At 35.5% G+C, this 20,378-nt stretch overlaps 1 protein-coding gene across 5 annotated transcripts in view; it reads left to right on the top strand.

Annotated features, from left to right (window-relative positions):
* CNKSR2 (connector enhancer of kinase suppressor of Ras 2) overlaps positions 1-20,378 on the top strand; it is a 253,350-nt gene that overhangs the window by 181,270 nt on the left and 51,702 nt on the right. For all 5 annotated transcript variants that reach the window (XM_036305515.1, XM_036305518.1, XM_036305517.1 and 2 more), the window contains 5 exons: positions 758-806; positions 4,838-5,010; positions 9,122-9,195; positions 9,481-9,552; positions 14,162-14,229. In XM_036305515.1, the coding sequence (XP_036161408.1) occupies positions 758-806; positions 4,838-5,010; positions 9,122-9,195; positions 9,481-9,552; positions 14,162-14,229 (436 nt within the window). The remainder of the gene's footprint in view (positions 1-757; positions 807-4,837; positions 5,011-9,121; positions 9,196-9,480; positions 9,553-14,161; positions 14,230-20,378) is intronic.

Genomic DNA, 20,378 nt, shown 5'->3' with positions numbered 1-20,378 from the left:
CTCAAAGGAACATTTTCTAAAAATTGCTGAGTTGGGGTTATTAGACTGAAAAACAAATAATGGAGGTAGTGGTTCGAATATGCTTAAGATAACATACGGTCATGGCAGTGGATAGCCACCATTCCTTGGCTATCCACTGCCATGACCGTATGTTATCTTAAGCATATTTGATAAAATAAAGATCACTGGAGATGAGGGACTGAGGAGCCAAGGTGCTGGCATCCCCTACATGAAGATTAGTCACCGATAATAGTGAGAGAAGTAGGTGTGAGATGAAGATAATGATCCAAGTGCTGAAATATTTAGTGATCAAGGAGAGTACCTAGGAGCTCAGTAGGTGATGGTGGCGTGTATAATAGAATAAACTTCTAAGGAACAAAAAATAATATTTGCCTGCTTACTTAATAAGATTTTTGTGAGAATCAAATGAGATATTGCCTGAGAAAGCACAATAAACCCTCTTAAGAGGTATAATGTAAGGCTGTGCACATATAAAGCCCTTAGTTTCACCACTGTTTTGTGCCCCGCGTTCTCCGCTACAAAATAAGGACAATGTTAATATCCCCGTCTGCTTTCCAGGAAATTAGAAAATTGAATGGCATGATATGCATGAATTTTTTTGAGACTTTGGAAAAAGAAAGTGATTTCTCCGACCAGGTTTCAGAGTCAACATTCAGGTCCTGAGAGTTCTACACACCACGATGGTGCTCCAGACGGCACCCTATCAGATAACATTCTTCCCTGTCTTTGATTTCAGACATTTCAGCAGTCCTCCCTGCAGCATAAATCAAAGAAGAAAAACAAAGGTAAGAAAAGGAAATGAAATGAAACATACACCTGCGTGGTTTGCACTGTGATGATACCCAGCGCACTTCACCCATCCTCTCTTGCCTGAGACCAGTGTGGTTTAGAAGAGCACAGCCCCTTAGCAAATGCTGCTGAGACCAGCTTCTCCTTCAGGTCAATTGTGATACAAGGTGCCTTTTGCAAAGAATGGTCTCAACACGTTTTCATCCTGGGGTTACACACTTCTTTTTTGTTTTTAATTTTATATTTTTAATTTATTTTTAATTGCATTTTACATACAATATTATTTTGTATTAGTTTCACATGTACAGCATAGTGGTTAGACAATCATATACTTTTACAAAGTGGTCCCCCCAATATTTCAAGTTCCCATCTGTCACTGTACATAGTTGTTACAATATTACTGACTGTATTCCCTATGATGTACATTATATCCCCATGACTGTTTGGTAACTATCAATTTGTAGTTCTTAATCCCTTCATCTTTTTCACCCAGCCCCATAACCCCCTCCCCTGTGGCAACATCAAAATGTTCTCTATATCTATGAGTCTGTTTCTATTTAGTTTCTTTATTAATTTTGCTCTTTGGATTTCACATAAACAGGTGTGGGCAAACATGGGTTTACAGTTGTGCATATGGAAAAAGACATGCGGGTTATTGTTATTATTATAATAGCTTTATTAACTCAAAAGAATGTCACAATGCAACTACAAACCTACTTTTGCCCACCCTGTAGATGAAATCATATGGTATGTCTCTTTCTCTGACTGACTTATTTCACTTAGCATAATACCCTATAGGTCCATTGATGCTGTTGCAAGGGTAAGCTTTTATTCTTTTTTATGGGCAAGTAATATTCCATTGTGTATATGTGCCACCACATTTTTATCCAGTCGTCTATTGATGGGCACTTGGTTGTTTCCATATATTAGCTATTTTAAATAACACTGTAATGAATACAGGGGTGCATATATCCTCTCCAATCAGTGTTTTGGATTTCTTTATATATATTCCCAGAAGTGCGATTTCTGGATCATAAAGCAGTTCCATTTTTTTAATTTTTTAAACTTATTTTTATTGTTGAAAGTATTACAGATGTCCCCCATTTTCCCATGCCCTCCCTCCACCTGGCTCCCGCCCCACCCCAGGCCTTCACCACACTATTATCTGTGTCCATGGGCTATGCACATATGCATATAAGTTATTTGCTTAACCTCTTCCTGCCTCCTCTCCTTCCCTCTGAGACCTGTCAGTCTGTTCCATGCTTCAATGTCTCTGGCTCTATTTTGTTTATCAGTTTATTTTGTTCATTAGATTCCATATTTAAGTGAGATCATGTGATATTTCTCTTTCTCTGACTGGCTTATTTTGCTTAGTATAATACTTTCCAGGTTCATCCATGCTGTCTCAAAGGGTAAGAAATCCTTCTTTTTTACAGCTGCATAGCATTCCATTGTGTAAAGGTACCACAGCTTTTTTTATCCACTCATCTACTGATGGGCACTTGGGCAGTTTCCATATCTTAGCTATTGTAAATAATGCTGCTTTGAACATGGGAGTGTACATATTCTTTCTGATTGGTATTTTGGTATTCTTAGGATATATTCCCAGATGTGGGATCACTGGGTCAAATGGCAGTTCCATTTTTAATTTTTTGAAGAATCTCCATACTGCTTTCCACAGTCACTGCACCAGTCTGCATTCCCACCAGCAGTGTACTAGTACTAGGGTTTCCTTTTCTCCACATCCTTTACTAGCACTTAGTGTTTGTTGATTACTTGATGGTAGCCATTCTGGCATGTGTGAGGTGATATTTCATTGTGATTTTAATTTGCTTTTCTCTGATGATTAGTAATGTTGAGTGTCTTTTTATATGTCTCTTGGCCATCTGTATGTCCTCTCTGAAGAAGTGTTTATTCAGATATTCTGCCCATTTTTTATTGGATTGCTAGGGTTTTTTTGGTATTGAGTTGTATGAGTTCTCTATAAATTTTGAATATTCACTTATCAGATATATCATTGTCATATTTATTCTATCACTCAGGACATTGTCTTTTTGTTTCGTTGATGACTTACTTTGTTGTGCAAAAACTTCTTTAGTTATATATAGTCCAGTTTGTTTATCTTTTTTTTATTTTGTTAACCTTGCCTGGAGAGGTATACTGAAAAAATATTGCTAAGGGAAATGTCAGAGAGTTCACTGGCTATGCTTTCATCTATGACTATTATGGTTGCAAGTCTTAAACTTAAGTTTTCAATCCATTTTGAGTTTATTCTTGTATCTGGTGTAGGAAGGTGGTCTAGTTTCATTTTCCACATGTATCTATTCAATTTTCCAAACATCATTTATTGATTACACTGTCTTTACCCCATTGTATGTTCTTGACTCCTTTGTTATAGATTAACTGAACATGCAGGTGTGGGTTTATTTCTGGCTCTGTATTCTGTTTCATTGAACTACGTATGTGTGTTGTATGCCAGTACCATGCTGTTTTCATTACTATAATCTTATAGTATAGTTTGATATCAGGTAGTGTGATACCTCCTCCTTTTTCTTTCTCAACATTGCTATTGCTATTGCTATTGCTATTGTTTTGTTATTTCATATAAATTTTTGCATTATGTGTTCTAGTTCTGGTAAAAAAAAAATGCCATTGATATTTTGATAGGAATTTTTTAATCTGTAGCTTGCTTTGGGTAGTATGGACATTTTAATGATGTTAATTCTTCCCCTCCATGAGCACAGTATATGCTTCCATTTATTTGTATCTTCTTCCTTTGTTGTCTTATAGTTTTCTGAGTACAGGTCTGTTACCTAGTTAAATTTATTTTCAAGAATTTTTTGATGCAATTGTAAATGGGATTTTTTTTGTTTGTTTTTTGGTGTTTTTTTGAAGGTAGTGGTTTTTTTTGGGGGGGGGCAGGGGGGTTAGTTTCCCTTTCTGATAGTTCATTATTGGTGTATAAAAATGCAATCATTTTCTGATTGGGTGTTTTCTGCTACCTTGTCTTCCAAATTGCTGATTTGATCCTCTGCTTTATCTAACCTGCCATTGATACCTTCTAGTGTGTTCTTTATTTCAGTTGTTGTATTCTTCATTTCTGACTGGTTCTTTTTTGTGGTTTCTGCGTCTTTTTTTATGCTTACTGTCTCTTTGTTTAAGTTCTCACTGAGTTCATGCAGTCTTTCCCTAAGTTCCTTGAGTTTTCCTATAATAATTGTTTTGAATTCTGTATCTTGTAGATTGCTTTCCTCCATTTCTTTTAGTTCTCTTTCTGTATATATCTCCTGATCTTTCATATGGGGCATGTTTCTTTGCCTCCCCATTTTGGCTGCCTCTCTTCATTTGTTTCTGTGTATTAGGTAGTTCTGCCCAGGGTGAGTGCCTGTGAACGAGATTTTGTAAGCTGACCTTTTAAGAGTGCACCTGGATATTAGCAGTCTCAGGTCTTAACCTGGCAGGTGAAATCTCCACTGATTTTCACAGCAGGTGTTCTGTGGAACACTCTTCCCTGCACTGGTGCTTCAGGCTGTGGAGCCTGGCATGGGGTTGAGACACCTCGCTTCTCAGGGGGGAACCTTTGCAGCTGAGAAATCCTCTAGATTCTCAATCACCACATGTGGGTACAAGGCCAGCCCTTTTCATATATCTGCCCTTCCTACCTGTCTGGATGTGGCTTCTTTTGTAAATCCTTAGTTATAAGGATAACTAGTCTTCATTGGGTTATTCAGGTTGCTTTTTCTATAATTTAGTTATAATTTCAATTTAGTCCTGGGAGGAGGCAAGTGTAACTTCCACCTACTCCCCTGCAATCTTAGATCAAATTACTCATTTGTGATTAAATTGTATGTCACTTATATGGGAGAAATGATATTAAAGATTTTCATATTTTTATTCTAATGCAATGTGAAAATAAGAATTCTTAAGGTTAAGTGCCCAGACTGATTTTTTGAGATCTATAAATTAATCTTCTACCTCCAAACCTGTATAAAATTTAAAGAAAATTTTTACCCACTATTATCTTTAGGTCCTCTAGCTGGCAAGAGCAAAAGACGAATTTCTTGCAAAGATCTTGGCCGTGGTGACTGTGAGGGCTGGCTCTGGAAGAAGAAAGATGCAAAGAGTTATTTTTCACAGAAATGGAAGAAATATTGGTTTGTCCTTAAGGATGCATCTCTATATTGGTATATTAATGAGGAGGTAAGACAAAGCATATTTTGTTTACCCATTCATTCTCTATCTTTAACCAAAAGAATCACCGTTTTAAAACTTATATTTTAAAATCATGTAATGACCTTAAGGCTAAATTCAGGAGATTTCTGCTAGTTATTTTTCTTAAGAAAATATTTAAAGACTTCTTAAAATAGTTGCATTTTGGGGTTCTTTAAAGATAGCTGTGTCATTTTTTCTAATGAAGCTACAAATCTGAAAACCAGATAAAGTAGTTTTGTATATCTAATTAAAAATACCAAGTCAATTAAAGCAGTAGCTTAATTTAAATGATTACATATGTAAATTTGATATAGACTTTTAAATGTCTTGTTTTGTTCGAAGTTTAAAATTTTTTTCTGGGGAAGTGAGGATGTCCTTTAGTAATTTTAATAGATTAGTATCACCAGAATTTATTTCAGTTTTTCTTTAAAAAATGAACTGGTAGATGTGTTTTGAAAATCTGCAAGTATTCATTCTATTTGGCACAACTGGGGTGTGTATAAAATACATTTAAATTGTTTTTTATGATTTCCTGACTCATTTGCAGTAAACAAATTTATATCCAGAATAATTATATCACAATCTATCACATATCACAACAGATATAAAAGAATATAACTTACTCATTGATATTCCCTTTACACTACTACATTTTCTTTTATTCATTTGCCATAGCCATCTATCAGTTCACCTTATTAAGATTTTTAAAAATATTCTCTATTGTTAACTTGTTTTCTCAAAAAATGTACATGGTTTAATGAAATATAGTGGCTAAATAGACTTATATGAATACTGTTAAAATATTATTCAATTTGCATTCAAAGATTGATTTTTGAAATGTAGTCTAAAATTATTGTGCCTATGATTATAACATCCAGTATATAGAGAATTTTGTGTTCCCTAGACAGGCTGTTATGATGTTATTTTATATTATATTAGGTTATGTTTAAGAGAGTAGACTTAACACTGCCTGAGTTACTGTGCCCCAGTTTCCATTTCTGCAAAAAAGGGAATAATAATAGTGCCTAGGTCACTGAGCTCTCATATGGATGAAAAGAATTAGTACACTTACACCAATGCTTGGTACATACTAAGTACTCAATAAACATATACAATTAGTAATATTTTTTTAAATGGACATATTTCATTTTTGAAATCTTGAATTACTATCTTGCTATTTAATATATATATATATATATATATATATATATATATATATATATATTACCTATATAGAAGGATTTGATTATTTACTTTACTTTTAATATTCTTTCTGGCAATCATATAATTATGTTTGTCTTTAGATATACTAAACAGACCATAATTTTACCTGCATTTTATTTATATATATCTACACTAATAGACAAAGATGCTAATTGACCATACCTTCACTGCACCCAAGCCACGCCCACCAGCCAGTCAGAGCGACTATATGCAAATTAACCCAACCATGATGGCGGCCAGCAGCCACGGAACTGGAGCAAGCAGGAGGCTTGGTTGCCCCTGCGATGGAGGAAGCCAAGCTTCCTGCCTGCCCTGGCCGGCTGTGGCCTCTGCAAAAGGCAACAAAGTTTCAATTATAGAAGCTAAATAAATCCCAGATACCTGCTTACAGCCAGCCTCCACTGGGAGCTTGGGGGGCTGGGGGCTGTGGCTAGCCTGCAAACAGCCATCAGCCCCTCAACCAGGATGGCCACACCCTCATGAGGTGAGGGTCCCTGCTGGGGGGCTTGGCCAGCCTGCAAACAGCCATCAGCCCCTCACCCAGGCTGGCCACACCATCATGGGGTAAGGGTCCCCACTGGGGGGCTTGGCCAGCCTGAAAACAGCCATCAGCCCCTCACCCAGGCTGGCCAGGAACCCCAGCAGGGATCCCCACCCTGAAGGGGGTATGGCCAGTGTGAAAACAGCCCTCAGCCCCTCACCCAGCCTGGCTAGGCAACCCCAGCAGGACCCCCACCCTGATCTGGGACACCCTTCAGGGCAAACCAGCCAGCCCCCACCCATGCACCAGGCCTCTCTCCTATATAATAAAAGGGTAATATGCAAATTGACCCTAACAGCAGAGTGAGTGGGAATCACTGGTCACTATGACACACACTGACCACCAAGGGGCAGATGCTCAATGCAGGAGCTGCCCCCTGGTGGTCAGTGTGCTCCCACAGGGAGAGCTCTGCTCAACCACAAGCCAGGCTGATGTCTGCCAGTACAGCGGTGGTGGTGGGAGCCTCTCCCGCCTCCTCAGCAGCGCTAAGGATGTCCGACTGCAGCTAGGCCTGCTCCCCGCTGGCAAATGGACATACCCAAGGGCTCCCAGGCTGCCAGAGGGATGTCTGACTGCCGGCTTAGGCCCAATCCCCTGGGGAGCGGGCCTAAGCCAGCAGATGGTCATCCCCCGAGGGGTCCCAGACTGCGAGAGGGCACAAGCCGGGCTGAGGGACCCTCCTGAGTGCACAAATTTTTCTGCACCGGGCCTCTAGTGTGTGTGTGTGTGTGTGTGTGTGTGTGTATATCAATCAATCAAGCATTATCAAAATATAGTGTTTTCTATGTCTCTTTTTATTTTAAGGTCACCTGTAGATTTGTCTGCTGTGTGATATATTATATCTTTCACAGTTAAAGTGATTAAAAAATTGTGGCCCCTTTTTCTTGAACAGTAGCTAAATTTCAGAGAGTTATTGTTACTGTGTTAGCCTTGTAAGAGGTGAGTGAATAATTCCATGGGATACATTCCAAGAAATACCCTTGTATGACATTTTTAGGATTAATATAAAAGTTCCTTGTCTTATCATTATGAGAAGATAATAACTACCCCCAAAATACTTTAAATTGTTCAACATTTAAACATTTTTCATTAAAGACATCAGGGTAACAAGGAAAATCAAAGTTGAAAAAAAGAGATTTGAGACTATTGTATTTACCCTAAGATTTGAAGAAAAAACTCAAATATTGAGAAAGTTATAATATTGCTTTTTTTAATAACACAAACATTTTAGACACTATCAGTAATATCAATTTTTAAAGTTTAGCATATGTACAAACACACACAGTAAAAGAATTGAAAGTTTGGTTTTTCTTTGAAATAGTAAATGAGGATTTAATCTCACTCAGACTTGAAATATAAGAAGGAATGAACTGGTACAGCATGGATCAAAGTTCAGGAGAGTAAAAGTCTGAAGAGCTTGATCATGAGCATGAAAGGGACAGCAACAATGCAAGGGTTTAGCCAAAGTCAGTGTTAGCATAGTTGGGATCATTTGTATCTAATGTAAGATTTTGGATAATACTTCTGTCTTGTTTTTTCATCCCTCATTAAATATAGGAGGATTTTATAGATTTCAATTAATTTTTCAAGTGAAAAATAACCTTTACAAATAGCATATATAACCAAGTCAGATATTTGAAGATTAAATTAACCTATTTCATTTGTAAAATATTGAATACATAAAATAGTTATTTAATTTACGTTTGATGAGAGATTTTTTTGGAGGCAGAAAAGGAATTGAGTTAGTAAAATTACCTATGGTTTACATCTGAGCATTAAAAAATCATAGATAATTATGAATTGTAAATGTGGACTAAAGTTATTGTATGTGTTGTAATAGTTTATATGCATCAGATTAGAAAATTACTTAGAAACATTTCAGTGTTATTAAATAAGATGTGTATGCTTTAAAAAAGAATTTTCTGTCTTCATTTTAATGTAAAAAAGATGCAAAATTTTTTCTGTATATATATATATATTTTCTTATTGCTTAAAGTATTATAAAGAGTATTACATATGTCTCCTTTTTTTTTCTCCCCTTGACCTTCCCTGGCCTCCTTTACCCCCCAGTGTCTTGTGTCCATTGGTTATGCTTATATGCATGCATACAAGTCCTTCGGTTGATCTCTGTATATATTTTAATTTATAGTATTCAAAATGTCTAAAATATACCTTTAGTTTAATGGAATGTAACAGATAAGAGTGGAATTCTAATCACTAAAATGTCAAATTTAAGAATTAAATGGACAGATTTATCACTATAGATACTTAAAGCATAGTATCGGCTTCAAACCTTTGTATATAATATCCTAAACAAGAGTGTTACCTTTTTAGGATGAAAAAGCAGAAGGATTCATCAGTCTGCCTGAATTTAAAATTGATAGAGCCAGTGAATGTCGCAAGAAATAGTAAGTTCATTTCATTTTGGGAGAAGGAGAGAAGGGAAAGCTTTTTAAACTTTTTCTAGCTTTTAAATTATAGGCTGCTTGTCTAATGCTTTCAAATTGAGGTAATAAGAAAGCATTTTGTGGGCAGAAAATTGGATTTTTTACTGATTTCTGTCATCATGGCAGAAGCATTATATATGTGAGCTCAGGTTAGATTGTTGAGGTAATTTTACCCATTAAAATGATTATGTTCTAATCTATTTCTCAATTTGAAATAAAATAAATGTACTTTATTTTCTTTCACAGTGCATTCAAAGCCTGTCATCCTAAAATCAAAAGCTTTTATTTTGCTGCTGAGCATCTTGATGATATGAACAGGTAAAGTGTACTTAAATTTCAAAATAATTACGAAGTTAGTAAGGCTTAGAATTCTAAGTTTTCCACATTAATATTTAGATAATGTCACTGAAGTTTCTAGATCAACCAAGTTTAAAATAAAATGTAGCAACCTAATAAAGGACAGCATTAAAAAGTCAAAGTAAAATCATTGACTGTCAAGTTTACCAAAAATATGCCAGAATCCATCTATAGGCAAAAAACAAACAAAAACAAAACACTACTAATAAGATTTTTTAAATTTTATTATTTTTTTATTGTTGTTACTCCTCACCTGAGGACATTTTTCCCATTGATTTTCAGAGAGAGTAGAAGGGAGGGGGAGAGACAGAGAAAAAACACCCATGTGAGAGAGATACATCAATTAGTTGCCTCTTGCAACACCCAACTACGGCCAGGGATGGAACCCACAACCAAGGTATATGCTCTTGACCAGAATGGAACCTGCGGCCTTTCAGTCTGCGGGCTGATGGTCCATCCTCTGAGCCAAACAGGTGAGGGCAGAAAATATTTTTTAAAGTCCATTTCAAGAATAGGTCTTCAAATTTACTCCTTGGTGGGTGGAAAAAGATATCCACACACAAAAAAGCTGACTTTCCTAGGTTTGAGTATTTATGACAGAATATCTATCTCAATAATTAATGCTTAAGCAAAGTTTGTATTTCTTTCTGACACCTTTCTTCTACCGCTGGACAGGATTATACAGCCAAATGATTAGATGGCTACATGGTTATTTGATGGCTCTGAGAAAATATCTCTATATATTTTTTCCATCATTTATAACATTCCGCTTTGTGTTTCTACTTTAGCTTTTATGAATTTGATCCTTTCACCTCTCCCTTTTCTAGATATATAAAAATTAGATTGAAGATGGCAATATTTCCCTCTCTAGGTCTTCAACAGGTAGAACATATTATATATATGCAGACAGTTAAGGTGGTTATATAAAGTGGTCAAGAGCATAGACTTCGGAACCAGGCTGTCCAAAGCCCAGCTCTCCTACTTACTATTCTGTGACCTTGGACATAGAACTTAACCTCTCTATGCCAAGTATTAACCCTTTTTAAAAATGGAGATAATAACCATTTTCACCAATAAGACTTTTACGAGGAGCAAATAATCATACATAAAGGCCTACTAAATTTTAAGTGCTATAAAATATTCACTCGCAATATAGATTCCTTTTATTTACTTTGGGCTCTTGCCCCATTTACCTTTCTTTGTGTGTGTTTCTAAAAACTTGGTATCCAAATATTTTAACCACAAAATTGTGCAGTTTAAAAATGTGCTTAAACACACTAAATGAACACTTAATGTGCTTTTTTATTTATCTGTCCATTTTCCTTTGTTTTGGAGAGTATAATTTAGAGTCTTATTAATCTTGTTCTTTGACACTGGAAGTACAGGCATGGTTTTTCCAAAGCAAGGGTATGAATACAAGGAAATGGCAAAGAAAGGTATTGAAGATGGTTGATAAAATCTTTCATTATTGATACGAGAACTGAGCCTTTCATGTAGTTTCTATAATGTTCTCTTAATTAATACGTTATCCTTCCTGAAATCTCAAGCTAGACAACCAGAATTTTAGAGAACGTTTTCTCCTTGTTTTCAAAATAAAAAAATGTTTATTCACATCATTGATGTTTCTGTCTCTCTCCTTCTCCCTTCCTCTCTCTGAAATCAATAAAAACATATTTTTTAGAAAGAAATGAGTATTGAAGCATTACAAAAGTATTTCCATTTTGTGTGAAGTCTGTGGGGGAAAAAAGCAAAACATCTTGTTACTCAAGTGTTCTGAGACTTAGTTACTGAATTCATTTGGCTTATATATTTCTCATGTCAGCACATATGTCCTTGTACTTGTGAGGACTCACTAACTTCTATTTGGTTATTATTTCTACATTTTTCCCATGGTTCTTACTCTTTTTTCTCTCTAGACACATTATTCTCTGTTAGCTATTGACAACCTCATTGGATTGTTCACTGTAGATGCAATATCCCCTTACCTATATCTTCGTATATTTTAGCACTGATGATATGGTAAGGTACTGAACTTAGATATGATATTAAAGAACTTCCCCATCAATGTGTTTGAAAATATTCTAAATTCAGTACTTGAACCCCTGACCACCTTATTTTAAAACAACAGCCTCCCCCTATCCCTGGCATTTTGACATTCTAATTTTTTAGCTTGTGTTTTTTTAATACACTTGCTACTACTTGACATATGTTTATTTATATACCTGAGTATTGTCTTTCTCCTAAGATATAAACATGAAGGCAAACGCTTTGTTTTGTTTATCTATTTTCTTAGTGCCTCGAATAGTATCTGGCACACATAGGCTCAGAATAAACATTTCTTGACTTATTTAATGCATATATATCTGTTGTTCATAAGAGCCTGTAAATAGAAAATCATAACTGCAGCACATATATAAGTTAGATGCTTCTAGATGAGGTCTTAAGGACAAGTTTATCTAAGATTGTACCAACATTTGTGTATTGCTCAGCTTATTGGGACCTAAGTTCATCTATATACTTTCTAAATAGTGTTTATTATGACCAGCAATTTTATTTGTAAAAGTAGTTTAATTTTTCAATTGTTTTATGAAATGTAGCAATTCTGGAGCTCATTGAAGGCAAAAAGTATGTCTTATTCATATTTGTACCTCCATAACTCATTATGCAGCATATAGCAGATACTTAAGAAATGTAGAACTGAACAATTAAGGAATCCTCTTTTTTGTTTCCTGATTCATTTTATAAAGACCTATTGTTCTTTAGACTTCTGATAAAATGACATTTCAGTGATATTTTTAAAAGTAGTAAATATGAGATACTAAATTAAAATTTAATAATAAATAGTCCTCTAGTGGTATAATCTTCATTTTCACCCAAAAAGACCCAGAGAAATTTTTCCTAAGAGTGCTAAGATTTGCCTTGTAGTACAAATTCAAACCCTTCAAATGACCTATAGACTAGATTTTAATTTTGACCTTTTACTAATGATTACATCATTTTTAAAAGGTTACTTGTCATGATGTTAACTTTTTGACTTATAGTTTATAATTTTCTGAAGTATGGTGTGTGTATACCATGCTGTTGAATTCATTTGATCAATCTTTATTTTATTCTATTTTGCTCTAATCCCTTATTAACTTTCCAAACATACTTGAGGTGATAATTACATTGTAGGTTTTGTCAAAATAAAGTTGGGCTTTAAGTGACTTATTCATAAAATTAAAACTTAAATTGCCATGGATGTGATTTTGTCTATTAAGAACACAACTTTCCTCCCTTTTCAAGGCATTCTAAGTATCTGATGCACATTTAACACCATTTAGTATAAAATGATGCATTATATGACTTTAAAGAATGTCATCTTCCACTTAACAGTGGAGATAACCTGCTAGGAGAAAAAGTTCTCAAACCCAACTTTTTCTTAGAAATGTATTTCAATCAGATTATTCCACAATTGAATGATGTTAGCCATACTAGTGATTCCAAACTTACTCAAGCTAATTTGCAAGGTGGATTCTTATCTAATTTCTGATTTTGGAAAGTATATGGACCATCGCTCATAATAACCAATGGGAAATTGTCAGATCAGCTTAAAGATTTTGTGATTTGCTAATCTGATACAGTGTAAACAGTTGGAATAATGAACACAGGGAGAGGCCTGGTGGAACAAAAGATGGAAGTTGAAACAGTGATTTATTTCAGGCAGTCCCCTACATTGGCAACAGCAGCACTACTGAAAGAGAAAAGAACTAAGATTTATTTTGTTAGTGTTTTTATTGATTTCAGAGAGAGAAAGGGAAAAGGAGAGATAGAAACATCAATGATGAGAGAGAATCATCGATTGGCTGCCTCCTGCACACCCCCTTCTGGAGACTGAGCACAACCTAGGCATGTGCCTTGACTGTGACCTGGTTTATGGGTTGACACCCAACCACTGAGACACACCAGTTGGGGAGAACTAAGATTTGTTTTATTCATGGAAATAAATTTTCAGGATCTAAGCAGAGGTTAAATTTGTATAGGCTCATTTTGTCTTTGGAAAACCTAATACCCTTGTACTTCGAGACAAATGTCTGAAGTACTCCCAAGATGTGTTTCCCTTTGGATCATTAAACTTAAAAGAGCTTCATCAACACTTAGTAGTTCATAGTGAAATTTATTTTGACGGTCAAGGTCCACAACTTTTTTCCTTATTAGGACAACTTATATCTGATATTGTTTAAGTGTCTCTAAAGGAGCATTTCATCTGAAGAAACAAAACAGAATTAGTTGGAATGCTTCTACATTGGAATAACAGAGTTAATAGGGTTTTGTTCATCTCAAAATCCTTTCTGTTGCAGACATTAATAGGTTTTCCCAAGACTTTTTTTTATTAAAATAGCACCTTTGGTGTGGGAGCAATTTGCACTACAGCAAATTATAACTATTTGAAGTCTCCATGTGTCAAGAGTAGCAAAGAACGCATCTTTTATGTAAGATTATTCCATATATTCTTAGGCATCTTAAAATAAATATTTCTAAGAAACAAGAAATTAAGTCACAAAACTTTTGGTTTTAATATTTTTTTCAGATGGCTTAACAGAATCAATATGCTGACTGCAGGATATGCAGAAAGAGAGAGGATTAAGCAAGAACAAGGTAAAGGAATACTTTTCTTCCATTGTTTTTTTTTTCTTGCTGTTATTCTGTAGTGATTCACTGCTATCATTTGACAGAAAATGCATATGTTAGTTTTTTGTTATTTCTCTTCTGAGTACTTGGAATCCAAACCATAGCCTCATATAGGTAAGTTTAATAAGTTAAACAGATAGGGAATAAACACTAAAATTTTTGGAGCAGCAAATATGAAGTTCTATTCTGTTTGTTACCAACTCCCTCAGTCTACTTCCCATGAAAGAAAAAATATTAAAAATTAAAATGTCTGTAATTGATTCTGTATATTGACCCAATTCTAACTCCTTAGTTGTTGTTTTTTTCTAATAGTCACATAGACATTTAAGTGACTTTTTATGCTAAGAGCTCAGACGAATCATCTCTTCTTCTATAAATTATCACATTTGTTTATGTTCTTCAGTTCTGTTACTGTGTAACTCTATGATTTTTATGGAATGTGCCTTGGTAATGACCTCAGATTTATGAGCCACAATGTCATTATGCAGAACTGAAATCTTAACGAATGCTGTGGTCACCACTCTGAAGTGGCATCACATTTCCCAAAGAGGATTTGCTATATATCGCTTGGAAGCTTAGTTTTTTGAAAATTCTGAGACATCCTAAAGTTGAAAGAATTCCACTGATACATATACAAACATAGTTCTAGTTGTGTGTTCAGTGGGCCTGTTTGTTGATGTGGAGATTCTAAAAAGCCTTTTATTTCCTCTCAGAGTAAAAACCACAGCCAAAACTTTTCAAAACACCTGAAAACTAAAGGTTAGAGAGATCTAAGAGAGATAATCAGATCCTTAAACTTATCTGTTAACAAACGTTTAGAGCAGAAGTCAGCAAACTTTCTGTAAAGAGCGAAATAGTAAATATTTTAGGCTTTGCAGGCCATAAAGATTCTGTCACAACTACTCAACTCTGCTGTTACAGTACGAAAGCAGCTGTAAGCATGTGCAGGGGCATGGCTGTGCTCCAATCAAGTTTTATTTGTTGACGCTAGGATTGAATTTCATATCATTTTTCACCTTTCGAAAGATATTCTTCTTTTGCTGGTTTTTAACCATTTAAAAATGTAAAACCCATTCTTATTTCACAGGCCCCTATAAAAACACGCAGAGCTTCTCATTGGCCTCCAGGCCGTAGTTTACCAACCCCTGGTTTAGAGCCACGGGGTGAGAGAAGGGGGTGGGTAAAGAGGTGTAGGGTAAGAAGATAGGGCAGGAAATTTAAAAGAAATAGCAACACATGGTTCCTGCCAATGGGAATTTATCATCTTGTTGAGGATCTCAAAAATACACACTTGAAATTGCTTAAGAAAAATTAAACAGCAATATAAAGTAAATCAGTGCTAATTTTTGCATAATATACAACTGATTAAAATTTGCTAAGGAGGTGCAAAAAATTTTAAAGCCTGAGACGGGGATAAGATTAATGAAGAAATACTTGCTGGAGAAAGTGATCAGAAAGTCGGCGGTGGAGAAGGAGAGAAGATATTTTTATTCAATATTAAGTGTTTCTGTGTAAGGCCTCCCACTAGGTAGCACTCTTATTATATCAAGGTGAAATAGGCACTCATCATGCCTGAAATTACATTGAATTCTAGTAGAAAGGATATTCTTCATACAATACAGAAAATAAAATGTAATCAAGTTTCATGGTTATGACACTGGAAAGACCCCTTCCAGATGGGGAGCAGGTAGGAAAGGCTTTCTGTTGGCTCTATTATCTAAACTGGTTCAGGATGAGAAAAATGTAGAGTCAAGGAAATAACAAAATAAAACATCCCTACAGTGGAATCAGCATATATACTTCAACAACTAATGTGGAAGCTATCTTCATCAAATCAGTGTGCACAGGCAAACCCCAGCCAGGACAAAGAATGCCAGGCCAGTTATTGAACCACACTTCTTCACTGTTAAAAGTTTATTTAATACAGACAGCAGTACAGTGATATTCTAGAGGGATTGGGGGGAGATAGAAGAGAATATAGGTGGGATAAATGGAGATAGAAGAAGACTTGACTTGGGGTGGTGAACATACAATAAAAGACACAGAGGATGTATTATAAAATTGTATACCTGAAACCTATATAATTTTATATTAACCAATGTCACCCCAATAAATACAATAATTTTTTTAATTTAAAAAAGTATTATTCCTCAACTTTCATGCTTCAACTTCATTTATAGACTTAAAATTGTGGTGAGAGTGCTAAAAAATATAAACATTTCTTTTCAAATTTATTTAAGTGACATAAAACTGTTCTCTAAAGATGCATATAGATTTATTTCTGATCTTTTTAAGATGGAAGAATTAGAAGTTAGGGAAATGTACTGATAGTAAAATGAATCTTTGAAACAAGTCAATTTGTGTGAATATAGAAGATTGAATTTTCAGGCTTAACTTCTGTATGTTATTACTGGGCATTATTTTAAAGTTGAGCATGGTCTTGATTTTGGTGAATTTTTTTGTAATGGTATTATATGACCAAATTTCATTATGAATGAAAGAACTGGTAAGTTATATTATACATATAGGCTCAAAAAAGTTTTGATTTCAGGGATTCATGCTGCCCTGGTCTCTCATGTGAGTATATATTTTAGTGCCCACTGGAGTATGGTAGACAATAATATGCAGAAGCTAAGAGTTACAATTCAAGTCTGTCTTAGTAATGCAGTGCAACTGGAATCTGAAATAATCTGGATTTCCACCTAGAGTGTACCTTCCTCAGGCACTCTAACATAACTCAGAAACATAGACCTTCTACCTCTGCATGAGTAGTATTCTATATAGAAAACTACTGAATGCATGTGTCTACTCCACACTTCTGTACAGTTATTTGACATCTCCTGAGTGCCATTCTCAGTACCAAAGATAAACTTCATACAAAATATAGCTGTTGAGGAGTGGGAATATTTCACAATGATGCAATGGAATAACTGCCAAACACCGTATCTGCTTAATTACCCAGTGCACTTAGACATGACTCTTTCATTGACTGAAATACAAGTTTAGTGAATTACTGTCTTTAGCTACAGATGTGTAAAGGATGTGAGGTTCTCTTTCATTATTTGTCATTGTACTTAGAGAAAACAGGGTTACACTAAATTCTGCCAAGATCACAATTTGGCAAATTACCTGCTAATCATTTGTCTATATTTTTCCAGCTTCAAGTTAGACATTCATAACACATTCTTTTCAATTGCATATTAGGTCTTTTCAGAGCTTTAATTACATAAAAATGAATGTAATATATTGTATTTCTTTGATAGTTCTAGATGAAAAAGTCATTTTTTTTCAAATTATCCTTTTCTATCAGCATGAGAAGTAATATAGAAATTTTCCTGTTCTAGTGATGGCACTGTTTATTCATGATTACTTACTTATAAAATTGAATTCACTGAAAAAGACATTAAAGTATCCATCTATTTTCTGCTAAGTAGAGAGCTCAAAAAAATAATTAATTTGCTCTTAGAATGAAAATAAGACTAATTTCAGTCTCTGAGCAACAGTGTGCTTGTAATTTTCCACAAAACCCAAATAAAGCCTAACTAAAACTTCTATGTAGCCTGATCTCTGGCACTGATCTCTCAAAGTCATACAGCTTAGTATAAGAAATGTAGTTAATTTGCAAAGTTGTATTTCAGTCTTTTCTTAGGCAACCGAAGAAAACTTTAGATTGATGGTGCTTTTTAGTAAACCAAGAATTACATCAAATAGTGGACTAAAGTTCTTCCTAATTTAGCTGGGGGGAAATTAGAAAGAGACTCTTTCAAAAATGTCACTTGTAGTGATAGCTATAGATAAAATTGTGATCATTTTCTTCTCAGTGTGCTAATAAGAGCCACTTGAGGTGCTGACTCTTTGAAACCCCAGAGAGAAACTCAGCAGAGGTGCCAGTTTCTGGGAATAGTGGGGAGGGTAAAAGCAGAGGGATCTTGGCAAGCCCACTGCTTAGGGGTGGGATGTGGAGGAGGCGCTTCATCTCATCCACAAAGTCCCTTCATCTCCAGCAGTGACTTCCCAGTAGTATTTCAAAATCCCACAAAATTACCCAACTCAGGCCCCAGAGTTCTAAAATTCACTTTTGGGGGCTAGAACTTGCTATAAGAAAAAACGAATGTCTAAGAAGATGAATGCCAGGTATTTATCTTGTAAGTGGTCTGGGTCAGACTGTCCTGGCATGCTACCTACAAAGTGGACCAGGAGTCCTAACTAATATTTATTGAGTGCTTTCAGGTTCAAAGGTTCTTGATATATATTACCTCATTTAATACCTAAACACACACACACACACACACACACACACACACACACACACACACACACACGTACATGCCCGCGCACTCGCGCACACACACACACACACCAACTCTGAAAGGCAGTAATTATTACCCCTGTTTTATAGAGGACAAAACAGACTCCGAAAGGTTAAGTAACCATCACAAGAGCACAGAAATGGTAAGTGTTATAGCCAAGAATTGAACCTACAGCTGCTCAAGTATATAGCTCATGGTTTTCTCACCAGTGTTTGCTGGGTCCATTTCTGTCAGTTTGTATTTGCAGGAGTCTTAGTACTCTGACCTTCACTGGTGTGATCCAAGGTAAAAAACAGACAGCAGATTTAGATTAAATAGACTTTGCTTGTCTTTTACTCAAAGGAAATTATTACAGTAGGAATAGAATGTTCAGAGTCCTTGTATTTTTAGGACTAAATATAATAATCTCCATTGCTAAAGAATTTCTATTCACAGTGGCCAGACTTATAAAGCAGCAGGAGGAGGGGGCTTAAAGGAGTGTGGATATACACCCACAGTGTGTGATACACAAAAAGTCCCAGTGACTTAGCCCTCTGAGGTTTAGAGCGAGGCAACTTATTAATTGAAATCCTAGTTCTACCACTTTCTTTCAGCATATAGTAAGTACTCAATAAATGTTAGCTGTACTTACTAATACTAATCAGCAGCACAAGAAACATGTAACAATACTACAATATGAGAATTGCTAGGTGGAGAGGGATCCTGTAAAAATATATGCCATGGCCCTGGCTGGTTTGGCTCAGTAGATAGAGCGTCGGACTGCGGACTGAAGGGTCCCAGGTTCACTTATGGTCAGGGGCACATGCCCAGGTTGTGGACTCAATCCCCAGTTGGGGGCGTGCGGGAGGGAGCCGATCAATGATTTTCTCTCATCATTGATGTTTCTGTCTCTCTCCCGCTCCCTTCCTCTCTGAAATCAATAGAAAAATATATTTAATATGTATATGCCATGATTTATCACAGAAATCTGAATATTAGTCAAGCCTTTTGATGGTTCTTTTGTGATTTAGAGTTTCATGAGAATAAGGAAACTTTTGTTTTAATACCTTTTCACTTCTTTTATCATCTGAAATTCATATGGATAATACTTCTGGGTTTTCCCTTGTAAATCAGATAAAGAATTAACCCAGCAATGACAGGTTGGTTGAGATGTTATTAGTGGAACAGATTCTTATTATTGCCCTTTTGCTGTATTTTATGTATTCAACGAATATAGCTCTTAGAATTTTCCCCCTTCTCTCTTGCCTGAGGTCAGCCAAGTCACTTTGTTGAGCAGCTTACATTTTCTACCCTTTTAAGTAGTTCTAGAAGTTTGGAGCTTGCAGCCCACATCAGCAGATTTGCCCTTTTGCATTTGGCAGGAATCAGGGTTTGCCATGTATTTCCCAGTAGAGGTGGGAGTGTGGTGTTATAGAGATTTATGTCAGTATGACTCTGGAAACAGTGATTGTTAGATAACCAGTGAATTGAAGCCAGAAAAGAGAACTAAGAACATTATTTTTGGAGATGTTTATGTCTGTAGAGATCTACAGCAATATATGTATTACTTTTCTTTGAACGTTCATCTTTAGGATAAAATGGTACATTTTAAAGGAGCATCGTGTGATGTAATTCATTAATTGAAGCTACAGAATAATTTGGTCTGGAACCTCAAATACCCTAAACTTGATTTGGCTTATGTGATGTCTTTTTCTTAACTCCTTAAAATTGTGGTTTTGTACAATTGCTTGCTTTAAAAGGAGGTTGGAATTAATTAATTGTACACTTCCTTCATTCTCAGAACCCAGGTGAAAATAAAAGTTGGTG

Source organism: Myotis myotis, unplaced genomic scaffold, assembly GCF_014108235.1.
Source record: "Myotis myotis isolate mMyoMyo1 unplaced genomic scaffold, mMyoMyo1.p scaffold_m19_p_4, whole genome shotgun sequence".
Lineage (NCBI taxonomy): Eukaryota > Metazoa > Chordata > Mammalia > Chiroptera > Vespertilionidae > Myotis > Myotis myotis.
Note: the sequence above shows the minus strand (reverse complement) of the source record. Positions and strands in the feature narration are given on the sequence as shown.